At 40.7% G+C, this 12847-nt stretch overlaps 1 protein-coding gene across 3 annotated transcripts in view; it reads right to left on the reverse strand.

Annotated features, from left to right (window-relative positions):
* Window positions 1-4728: 4728 nt before the first annotated feature.
* SECISBP2L (SECIS binding protein 2 like) overlaps window positions 4729-12847 on the reverse strand; it is a 60147-nt gene continuing 52028 nt past the window's right edge. For all 3 annotated transcript variants that reach the window (XM_086320801.1, XM_086320800.1, XM_086320799.1), the window contains one exon: window positions 4729-8984. In XM_086320801.1, coding sequence (XP_086176927.1) covers window positions 8302-8984 — 683 coding nt within the window. In that variant the 3' untranslated portion in view covers window positions 4729-8301. The remainder of the gene's footprint in view (window positions 8985-12847) is intronic.

Genomic DNA, 12847 nt, shown 5'->3' on the forward strand with positions numbered 1-12847 from the left:
AATATACAGCCTTGACGAACTCCTTTTCCTATTTGGAACCAGTCTGTTGTTCCATGTCCAGTTCTAACTGTTGCTTCCTGACCTGCATACAAATTTCTCAAGAGGCAGATCAGGTGGTCTGGTATTCCCATCTCTTTCAGAATTTTCCACAGTTTATTGTGCTCCACACAGTCAAAGGCTTGAAGGCAGATCATTGTTCTGCTGCTCTCACGGTGAAACTGAGTAGAACCCTGTGGCGCTGAGAGCCTTTCTATGTCCCCTGTTTCTTGTTTGTAATGAATAGACTCCAGCCTCCATGACCTTCCCTGGGTCCCAAAGATAGATTCAAACAGTTGCTAATCAGGAAAGGGAGGGGTGCAGAGATAAGGGAGAAGCAGCAAAGAAACAATAGCACAGCTTTGGGGCAGGGCCCTTTTTCCACCTCTAGTTATACACCTAACAATATCTTTGAGCTCTTTACAGATCTAAAACCCCAACAAATGGAAGATGTTAGCATTCTTCATTCCAGAGATCACAGTTTGATAGCCTCAAGAAGCTAATCAGAAGACTGCCTGAGGCCAGATTAAAGGAAATATAGAAGCTTATCAGGAGACGACCTGAGACCAAATTAGAGTGCAGACCCTGCAGACATCCTGATCCTTGTCAGCAACTTGAACCATTGTTACAAAGAAAGAGTTACTCAATCGTGTCCAATTCTTTGAGATTCCATGGACTGTAGCCTGCCAGGCTCCTCTGACCATGGAATTCTCCAGGCAAGAATACTGGAGTGGGTTACCTTCTCCAGGGGACCTTCCCAATCCAGGGATTGAACCAAGGTGTCCTGCACTGTAGGCAGATTCTTTACCATCTGAGCCACAGAGAAGCCATTGCTATAAAACTCCTCACCAAATCATCCAGAGTTGGGACACATAGTTTTTCAAGGCACGACCTTGCTGTGTCCCCTTTTGTCTGCCAAAGCAATAACATGATTTCTTTTCTACTTCACCCAAAACTCTGTCCGTCAGATTTGATTCAGCACTGGTGCACAGAGGCCTTTTCAGCACTAGTGGCCTCTCTGCTTTGTTGGCACACCCACTCCAATTCACTTTCTGTGGCCTCCAGTTCAAACTTTCAAGGAATCTAGGTTGACTGACTTAATTACCATGGCCCGTTCTGGGTACCAGCTTCCCTGGTGGCTCAGGTGGTAAAGAACCTGCCTGCAATGTGGGAGACCTGGGTTCGACCCCTGAGTTGTGAAGATCCCCTGGAGAAGGGAACGGCTACCCACTGCAGTATTCTGGCCTGGAGAATGTCATGGACAGAGGGCCTGGTGGGCTATAGTCCATGGAGTTGCAAAGAGTCAGACACGATAAAGCCACTAACACACATAAACAAAAAAAGTGGCAGGATGAGGGTTAAAATCACAGAAGCAGAGCCAGCATAAATTCAAAATTAACCCTTCCCAGTTACACTATGATTGAGAAACCAATGATTTTCAAACATTTTTCTAATTCCTCAACACACAAGATTAACTGCTTAAATTTCAATCATTATCCTATTCTCAAGCAGAGCACTTGCAAAGCAATGAAAATGTTTCAACTAAAGAAAACCAAGAGGCAAAGATAACCTGAGGAGTCTAGACATAAGTAGGAACCACTTTTGCTCACATCACTCTTCCTGTAATAGATAAGGGTACAATCAAAACTGCCTTAAATCAGAGTCCCACCATGGCAAGGCTGTAGCTGTTATCTGGGTAATTCAAGGCTATGACCCAAGTTTGTGAGAAGACAAAGCACTCATTCCTTCCACAGAAACCTGCACTACTCCAGTCCCCAAACCACAGCTAACTAACTCACAGCTGCATTCTCTGGTTCCTCAGCAAGTGGCCAAAGAACACTATGCTCAGTTGGGAGCTTCAAATTTCATGCAATTCAGTATCTTACTTGCTCTAACCCTCTGTATCCAAATTGGACATTTGGACACAGGCAGTCAGATTATAGCCACACAATTATCCAACCCATTTCTGCAAGAATAAACCTCTCTTTGCTTGCAGAAGGCTGCCAAATAATTACTCAGAGTGTGAAAAAACATGGGAGGAGAAGGGTAAGGGGAAATAAAAGAATTGAGACTGGGCCCAAAAAATGGAAGCATCTTCCTCTCTTTCCAAATTCTGCATTGTGGGAGCTCTACTGAAATATCCTTTGGCCCTATGATCCACAAGGCTGCCATTAATACCTATTATCTAATAAGGCAGGTGTCGTGTATCATACAAGTTAGCAAAACCCAAGTCAAGCTAAAATACTGAATTGCTAATTTAGAAATTTCAAAAAATTGAACTACTTAACATGTGATCTAAATGTCTTTTGATGGTGCTCTCTTTCTAAAATGAAAGGATAACTGTATGTATGGCTCCTGAGTTCTGAGCTTAGACTCAGCACTAAGCACCTTTTATGGTCAGGCCCATAGTTCAGGGAACTTCTCATTCCTCTCCTCTCACTTAAAAACATTTATTAATATTACACAGTCACCTTTGTTTTCAGGTGCCATGCACACCCTCTTCTGGTCAAAGAAAAATTGATCACTTGTTAGGAAAGGAACTGTCAGTAGTACAAATTTTGGTCCAAAAACAGAACTATTACAATACATATGAAAGGATTTGTGATTCTTCTCTTTGTGATCATTAAAAATTGTTTTCATCATGAAAATTAGAGAACCTACTATTTTCTAACAGATGAGTTTTCAGATTCCCCTTACTTAATTGCAATATAATGACAAGATCTAGGACAACTCCAGGCAAGAGGTGATCAGGTGAGACCCAATAAATTCAGTCTCTGGGGCCATCAGTTCAGTCCTGGCACATGGCACATTGCACACTGCAGGACACGTGACAAGGGGGGAAGCACTGCTTAGTCTGCACACGCTGAGCATCTTGTGCTGACATACATGACATAGTGAAGAAAAGCACAGACTTGATTGGGAGATTAGGACTGACATTAACACCCTACAACAGACAACTAGTAAGAGCCTGCTATATAGCACAGGGAACTCAGCTCATCCTGCTGTTACAAATACTCCTATTACTGAAAACACAAGTCTATGTGCCCGCCGCATAGTGAGGCCAACGATACCAAAACATTGGAGTTTGGAACAGAGAAAAGTTTACTGAAGGCCATGCAAGGAGATGAGTAGCTCATGCCTTAAAAACCCCAAACTCCTCAAAAAGCTTTCAGCAAAAGCCCTTTTCTAGGAAAGGTGAGTGAGGGATGTGGTTAGTTGTTGCAAACTTCATGTGTCAGAACCTTTGTTCTTGAGATCTGGTCATGGACAGGGAATGGTATTCCTGGAAACCTCTACCAAATTTCTGTTCTGACAAGGGCAAGGCTCCCAGGACTTTCACACTCCGAAGACCTTGTCCTGGCTAAAAGAAGGCAGATCTCAGCTGGCAGCTGGCTACCTCAGGGCCAGATCCCCAGAACCTGCCCAGCTGTCATTGCTAATGGAGCCAGGCGCCCAGGATCCAGCCAACCCTCATGCTCCTCAGGTTACCTATAAACAGTGGGGGCCAGGACTCATGGTCTGCACAAAGGCGGGGATCAGGGAGAGGTTCACTGCCGCCTCAAAGCCTGAGCCTGGTCAGCCGGTGGCCTTGGCGAGGGCTCTGTGTCCCTACAGGACACAGCCCTCTGTTCCCTGGGTCCCACTGCTCACCCACTGGCCCAAGGCTGGGTGAGCTGGAGGGCCCTAAGCAAAAGGCCAGGATTTGCTTCTTACCTTACTCTGTACAACTCTCTCTCCACAGACTGACTGACGGTTGCTCACTGATAGGTGTTTGCTTGGGGGAGGGTCCCACTGCAGCACTGACCAATGGCTGAGCAGGACCACTATCCGTCTCTTAGTTGTTTGCTTGGGGGAGGGGCTCCAGCCAATGACTGCAGCACCAACCAATGGCTGAGTAGGGCCACTAACGGTCTTTCATTGACAGCTGGTCCCTTGGGATAGCGGCCCACTGGGGCGACGACCGATGGCTGAACAAGACCACCAGTGGTCCCAGGGTAACTGATGCCTGGTAATGACATGCAGGGTAATGGGTGCACATCAACATTCAGTCACATGCTAAGAGCTGTGAACTGGCCATGCTCTATTACTCAATACTCTGTAATGGTCTATATAGGAAAAGAATGTGGATATATAGATGTGTGTAACAGATTCACTTTGCAGTACACCTGAAACACAACACTGTAAATCAACTACACTCCAATTATTAAAAAAAAAAAAAAGCATACCAACCACAGGACTGAATTTAAATCCTAGTTCTGCTATTTACCAGCTGTTGAAACTTGGGCAAGTTACTTAACATCTCCATGATTGTTTCATCATCTAAAAAGTGAGAAATTATCATAGTATTTCCTCACAGGGTTGCTTGAGGATTAATGAGTTAATATTGGAAAATGGCTTAGAACAATGTCTGGCACAGAGTAATTAGCATATAAAGGAGATGGAATCTGTAGGAGCCTTTTCCTAACACTAAGATGGTCTCTGGCGAGACTGTTATACCCATGACACACAGATCACACTAATCATCCAAAACAGATTTTTACTAATAACTTCGTCTTGCAAATTTCATAACCTTCGTGGATTAACCCAGGAGAGCACTAAGGGATACCATAAGCTGAACTCTTATTATTTTCTCTATCCTACACATTGAGGAAGTCATAAATACCTTAAGCACCTATTCTGAAACGACAAGACTACATTTCAATAATCATTTTATTAGTTACAGAAGAATCTCCACTAGTATTTACATAGTGCAAAAAAGCTGTTATTACCCTCTAAAATGTGATATAACAATCATCCTTCATACAGCAAAAGAACAAGATGAAAATCCCTTCATGTTATAATTCATAATAATTTTGCTAGCTTTTAATTAGAGCATTACAATTAAGACATTAAATTATAAATTCATGTGGTATATTTAGAAATTAAATTACAAAATAATACAAATCCTTTTAAAGTGTGATGTGCCAACAAAGTTTAAATTTTTATCATTAATTAGGATTCAGATTTCAGATTAGGCAAACAGTTTGGTTGATTCCGGAAGTGTGTAAAGTTTGGAAGGAACAAGGTAGGAGGAAGATAATAAATTACTTCACAAAAAATTTTTAAAAACCAAAAAAAAGTAAACAGACAAGTTAATGTTCTACCTTGTTGGCACAACATACAGAAAATACTTAAATGACAGGTTTATTTTTAAGCAAACAGCAGCTTTACAAACAGTAATACTTCTTTATACATATATTAAAGTAACAATGTGTTAGGATTGAACAGTTTTATGTTAGAGTTGAAAAAATGAATGTGGAGTTCACTACTCATTTGCACACTGTAACTCCCACCCCACCCACCTCCCCCAGCTTATTAAGAAATCAGGCAAGTACATTATTTGGATATTAATTTCTCAATATTTAAACTATGTGAATTCCTTTTGACTAATTCTTTTCCAAATACTGGAAGCATATAAAATACCATCTCTGCAAAAAGGACCTCCAGTCAAAGCCTTTAAAAACTTTTCAATGTATAACACACATTTTTCCCCCCATCTTTAGTCAAAAGAAATATATTACATCATTTACAAACATATTTAAACCAAGAGTTAAGCTAATATGAACATTTTGTCTTTTGAGAAGTAATCTTCACAGCAAACAAACCTACTGAAGCAGAAATCTAATTGTGGGAGTGCAATTCATACTTGAATTCATATACTTAAGTACTGAAATAGAAATCTAATATCAATTTATTGCCAGTAAAACAATCTCTACACACGAAGAAAAAAATCACTACGTTTTTTATTTCTTGTGATGATAAACCCTTACTCTTACCATTAGATCTCTCTAGATCTCCAAAGAGCCACTCACCCAGATCCAGAAAAAAATCCTTTCCTAATTTCACACCTCCGCCTGCATACAATATACATACATGCCAGAATTTATCTAAAGGAAATGAATTATAAAGACATTATCAATAATTACTTAAGCATACATCCTACATAGTAGCATTTCCTTTAATAAATTTTGGGTTGTCCTGTAGAGGTCAACTGTCTCATATAAAAAACGCTGTGGTCCCTTGGTTTGCTTTGCTGGCAGAAGATCCTGCACATGCAAGAGCATTTATCAAACACATAATTGAACACTTCTGAAGGCTATAGCAAAATTCAAAGCTACTGGTGTTCTGAAGATTTCCTCAACTTCCCTTTTGATACAAATGTCAAAAATCTAAAATGACAATTCTCATTCAGTAGAGGTATAAAATATAAGAAACCTTTGAAAAACCATTCATTATTTTAAGATCAAGAGTTATCTGAATCACTGACACCAAGCAAAGGAAATTTACACCATTAAAAAGTATGAAAAGTTTTCAATTTACTTTTAAGACTGTCAGTAATTCAAAATCTCTATCATTTCTTTAAATCAATGAACACTTCCAAATGTACAGAGACACAAAGATCTGCCACATATAAATCCATGATTACCACTTGAGAGGCTTCATTCCTTACATGCTACATTTCTTTAAGTACTGGACACTTTGTGCCTAAGAAGTCTATGCTGAAAAACAGTTCAGACAGGACACTACAGTAATGTCCCCTTTTAGCACACTAATAAAGTTGTTAGACTGACATTTCCTACACAGCAATGCTCATAAACTTTCACAATTCACAAACAAGTCAGTCATCAACCAAGAATCTGGTTTCACCAGTAATTAAATGCCAGGATTATAAAACATCAATACCAGAACAGTAGTCCCAATGCTTCAGTAAAGAATCTGCCCAATTCACCTCAGTGAGGCAAAGCTCTCTGCCCCATAAAACCTGGACAAGGAAAACACCCCTTCCTCTTCACTTCTGTGCCTGCTTATGGGAGTTGAAAGTGTAAAGCTGGCACGCGTCTGTGTGTATGTGTGCACGCACACACAAATTGGCCAACTGGAGGTGGTTGGAGGGAAGACAGAAAAAAGGTAATTCCTAATTCTCCCACCATGATAAACTTGCAAAGGTTACTACCAGGTGGTGACTGATTAGTAAAACATTTAGCTCATTAACTTTAATTTCTCCCAAGAGTTTAAACATCCCAGAAGAAGGGCAGAGATAAACAATGATCTAGAATTAATACCTGCGCCTACCTGCAAACTCTAAAATCTAACAGTTTCAGCACAATTAGAACAACTTTCTCTTTTCTTCAAAACTTCTTCCAAGCCTTGATTATCAGGATACATGTTACAACTGCATAGTTTCTTTCCCTGACTCCCATCAGTAACTATGGTCAGTGTTATGTAGCAGGTGCTCAAGGTTAGGGACAAAGTAGTTTTCTTAAAAGGTGCAATGATTTTTCACTCTGGACAAGTCTGAATACCCAATCAAATCCATATCTGAAGTCCAGAGAATCCCAAGTCAGAAGCATGCAAGAGAACACACTAGTGTAAGACTTTGTTTCTGGATAATTTACATGTAAGTGCTGTAGTCATACAACCGGTTACAGTTATTCACCTGTCAAAATTTGCCTAATTTTATGCAAATACAACTATGTACAAGAGCATTCCTGAGGTAATTAAGAAGCAAATGTGAACCAGAAACCAGAAGGCCCTCTAATGGGCAACTTCTCACTATTTAAACACCTATCACTTTGCACAAATAAGGCCAGCTCTCATCTGTCATGGTGGTTCCCTTGCCAGCCCAAGTATTGGAGGCTCTACTTAGCCAACCAACTTTAATCAATTATAATGATCAGTGACTACTGAAATGAGCATTTGTGGACTGAATACAAGTTGCATCAATTTTTAACACAAATCACTGTGAACTTAGTTACCCTCAGCCATTTTTTAAGTTTTCTAACTCTACCTCCAGGTTTCTTTTATTTTAAAGAAACCCAAACAACTTTTTGGTCAGACAGTTAAGAGTATAGGAGGTGTAGTCTTGAAGCAAACATTGGTAATTGCTCCTGTCCTTAGAACCTCGATCTGTAGCTTTCAAAATGACTAAATAGGCATTTTAAAATTACTTTCTTTAAAACCTGGTCTTCTTTTAAAATCATTATTGTCCATAAAAAGGCTGAAACAATTCTGAATTTTCCATACAGTTCTTAGAAAGACACAGATGCTAAGTATCAGTTAAGCTATGGATCACAAAACAAGTAAAAGAAAGCTAAAAAATATTTGTCAGGAATTAAATACATATATTAAATACTAGACAGTGCAAAATGTTGAGATGAAGCATGAAAGATTTATAATGGCTGTAACCCTTATGTAGTTTGAGACAGACAGCTGACATTTCCTGAGTTATAGATTTGGGGGTGTATAATTAGAATCAGAGTGCTCCTTGTTCAGCGAGCTGCAGTTGCTGGGCTTCTGCTGTTCCTGGCTTGCTTGGTGATCAGTAGTCCAGGCCTCGCTATCCATCCCTGGCTCTAGCACCTCAGCCACTTCTGCTTCCTCTTCCCCACTTTGCTCTGCATTATCTTCCTCAGAACCATTAAGGGTTTTTCCAAGCTGAAGAGTTTCCATCGTTCTCTGGGTCTCAGAGACCCAAGACTCAATTCTGCTATTGAGCTGTACTTCTACAGATATGGGTTCGTGAGCATAATCTTCCTCCTCCTCCTCCTCCTCATCGTCCTCTTCTTCAAGCATGCCAGGTACAAGAGTGCTGGTGGTGCTGGTGATGGAGGAATTCAAAAGATCCCGGCAGCTGCCATCCAAAGAGCCAGTCTCTGTACTCTGCTGTGAGGCCCATTCCAGGTCATCTGGCTTCACCTCCTCTTTATCGCCCACTGCTGATTTTCCAGGGTTTGTAGCTGAGGTAGTACTGCCTGCAGTCACTAATGACGCCTGCTTACCAACAGGGGCTGTGTCAAATGGAAGTTTATTGGGTTTTTCAGATGTGCTATGCTTACAAGAAACTTCTCTCTCGTTTTCTGATGTTTCCAGCCCATCGGAAGTTTCCACCATGTTTCTCCAATTTGTTTCTGCAAATATCAAACAGATTTTTAAAAAATCAGAACAGTTTCAGAATCATGCAACTTTCAGAAGTAGAAGAATAGGCTACAGAAATCTGTTGGCTCACTAACTGAAAAAACTAAAAACTTAGCTTATTCTAGTACTAGTTTAAATGTTATAAATGGAAAACAGCTCTCAAAAATATTTCTTTAAATCAGTACATTTAACATAAAGCAACAAAGAGGCCAAAATAAGTATATTAATACTTCAGAATGCAGAAGATCCAATAGTACTAGAAGCTCATTGACTCTCACATATTCACAAAAATCAATGAACTGCCTAACGTTTTTTGGCCCTGAAGTGTCCTGGGATCAAGGATCCACAAGTCACAGATGGCAGAGCCAAAATGCCCATTAGAAAGGCTCTGATTAAAAAAAAGAAAAGAAAGAAAGAGTTCTGACAGGTTTACATTGTGCTCGTTTAGCAAGTTATCTCAAAGCTGTCTCTTGGCCTGTAACAGAACTTGTGTTTCCATTTATAGCAAAGAAGCCATGCACGCATTTCTAACATTTGTGAAAATGTGTTTTATAATATATGTATGTTGCTTGGCTTACCAAGTGACCCTGGAGCCAAAAAAATAATGTTACTATACAATACAGTGGTGACAGTCTGTATTATTTTTAACAACAGTAGTCAGTTTACAGCAAAAATGTACTAGGAATCAGGAGATGAAGAGCAACTCTCGCACATACTTTTTGTGAGTTTTACTTTTTCCATTTAATTTTTTATCACTGAGATATAACTGACATAAAACATAACAGCTTCAGGTGCACAACATAATGATTCAGTATTTGCACATACTGAGAAATGATCACCACAAGAAGTCTAGTTAATACCCATCCCCATTCGGAATTATTTCTTTCCTTAAGATCTACCCTCTTAGCAACCTTCAAATATGCAGTCCAATATTATTACTATAGTCACAATGCTGTACATTAGATCCCCGTGCCTTATTTATAACTGGAAGGTGGTAATTTTTTAACCTCCTTCATCCATTTCACCCACCCCTAGTCCCCATGCTTCTGGCAACCACCAATCTGTTCTATCTATGCGCTTGGGGGATTTCTTTTTCAAGATTCCACATAAAAATGAAATCATATGGTGTCTGTCTTTCTCTGACTTATTTCACTAATGCCCTCAAGGCTCATCCTTGTTATCATAAATGGCAAGATTTCATTATTTTTAATGGCTCTATGCAATGAGGTTCGTGACACTGTGCAGGAGACAGGGATCAAGACCATCTCCATGGAAAAGAAATGCAAAAAAGCAAAATGGCTGTCTGGGGAAGCCTTACAAATAGCTGTGAAAAGAAGAGAAGCGAAAAGCAAAGGAGAAAAGGAAAGATATAAACATCTGAATGCAGAGTTCCAAAGAATAGCAAGAAGAGATAAGAAAGCCTTCTTCAGCAATCAATGCAAAGAAATAGAAGAAAACAACAGAATGGGAAAGACTAGAGATCTCTTCAAGAAAATCAGAGATGCCAGAGGAACATTTCATGCAAAGATGGGCTCGATAAAGGACAGAAATGGTATGGACCTAACAGAAGCAGAAGATATTAAGAAGAGATGGCAAGAATACACAGAAGAACTGTACAAAAAAGATCTTCATGACCCAGATAACCACGATGGTATGATCACTGACCTACAGCCAGACATCCTGGAATGTGAAGTCAAGTGGGCCTTAGAAAACATCACTACGAACAAAGCTAGTGGAGGTGATGGAATTCCAGGTGAGCTATTTCAAATCCTGAAAGATGATGCTGTGAAAGTGCTGCACTCAATACGCCAGCAAATATGGAAAACTCAGCAGTGGCCACAGGACTGGAAAAGGTCAGTTTTCTATCCAATCCCAAAGAAAGGCAATGCCAAAGAATGCTCAAACTACTGCACAATTGCACTCATCTCACACGCTAGTAAAGTAATGCTCAAAATTCTCCAAGACAGGCTTCAGCAATACGTGAACTGTGAACTTCCTGATGTTCAAGCTGGTTTTAGAAAAGGCAGAGGAACCAGAGTTCAAATTGCCAATATCCGCTGGATCATGGAAAAAGCAAGAGAGTTCCAGAAAAACATCTATTTCTGCTTTAATGACTATGCCAAAGCCCTTGACTGTGTGGATCACAATAAACTGTGGAAAATTCTGAAAGAGATGGGAATACCAGACCACTTGATCTGCCTCTTGAGAAATTTGTATGCAGGTCAAGAAGCAACAGTTAGAACTGGACATGGAACAACAGACTGCTTCCAAATAGGAAAAGGAGTATGTCAAGGCTGTATATTGTCACCCTGTTTATTTAACTTATAGGCAGAGCACATCATGAGAAATGCTGAACTGGAAGAAACACAAGCTGGAATCAAGATTGCTGGGAGAAATATCAATAATCTCAGATATGCAGATGACACCACCCTTATGGCAGAAAGTGAAGAGGAACTCAAAAGCCTCTTGATGAAAGTGAAAGTGGAGAGTGAAAAAGTTGGCTTAAAGCTCAACATTCAGAAAACAAAGTTCATGGCATCCGGTCCCATCTCTTCATGGGAAATAGATGGGGAAACAGTGGAAACAGTGTCAGACTTTACTTTTTTGGGCTCCAAAATCACTGCAGATGGTGACTGCAGCCATGAAATTAAAAGATGCTTACTCCTTGGAAGGAAAGTTATGACCAACCTAGATAGCATATTCAAAAGGAGAGACATTACTTTGCCAACAAAGGTTCGTCTAGTCAAGGCTATGGTTTTTCCTGTGGTCATGTATGGATGTGAGAGTTGGACTGTGAAGAAGGCTGAGCGCTGAAGAATTGAAGCTTTTGAACTGTGGTGTTGGAGAAGACTCTTGAGAGTCCCTTGGACTGCAAGGAGATCCAACCAGTCCATTCTGAAGGAGCTCAGCCCTGGGATTTCTTTGGAAGGAATGATGCTAAAACTGAAACTCCAGTACTTTGGGCACCTCATGCAAAGAGTTGACTCATTGGAAAAGACTCTGATGCTGGGAGGGATTGGGGGCAGGAGGAGAAGGGGACGACAGAAGATGAGATGGCTGGATGGCATCACTGACTCGATGGATGTGAGTCTGGGTGAACTCCTGGAGTTGGTCATAGACAGGGAGGCCTGGCGTGCTGCGATTCATGGGGTCGCAAAGAGTCGGACACGACTGAGAGACTGAACTGAAATGAATATTCCAATGTATGTGGCACACACCCACACCCCTACACACATCTTCTTTATTCACTGATCTTCTTTATCTCTTTAATTATCGATGGACACTTAAGTTGCTTCCATATTTTAGTTACTATAAATAACTCTGTAATAAACATGGAGGTGAATACCTCTTTTTGAGCTAATGTTTTTGTTTTCTTCAGGGAAATACCCGGAAGTAGAAGTGCTAGATCATATGATAGTTCTCATCTGCATATTTTGAGGAACCTCCATATTGTCTTCCTTAGTGGCTGCACCAACTTTCATTCTGACCAACAGTGTACAAGGGTTCCCTGTGCTCCACATCCTTGCAAACATTTGTTATTTATTGCCATTTTGACCGGAGAAGGCAATGGCACCCCACTCCAGTATTCTTGCTTGGAAAATCCATGGACGGAGGAGCCTGGAAGGCTGCAGTCCATAGGGTCGCTAAGAGTCAGACACGACTGAGTGACTTTACTTTCACTTTTCCCTTTCATGCATTGGAGAAGGAAACGGCTACCCACACCAGTGTTCTTGCCTGGAGAATCCCAGGGACGGGGCAGCCTGGCGGGCTGCCGTCTATGGGGTTGCACAGAGTTGGACACGACTGAAGCGACTTAGCAGCAGCAGCAGCAGCAGCCATTTTGACAACAGCCATT

The sequence above is a fragment of the Bos grunniens genome, chromosome 10, assembly GCF_055505025.1.
Source record: "Bos grunniens cultivar Pamir isolate PY7600 chromosome 10, Bosgru_T2T1.0, whole genome shotgun sequence".
NCBI lineage: Eukaryota > Metazoa > Chordata > Mammalia > Artiodactyla > Bovidae > Bos > Bos grunniens.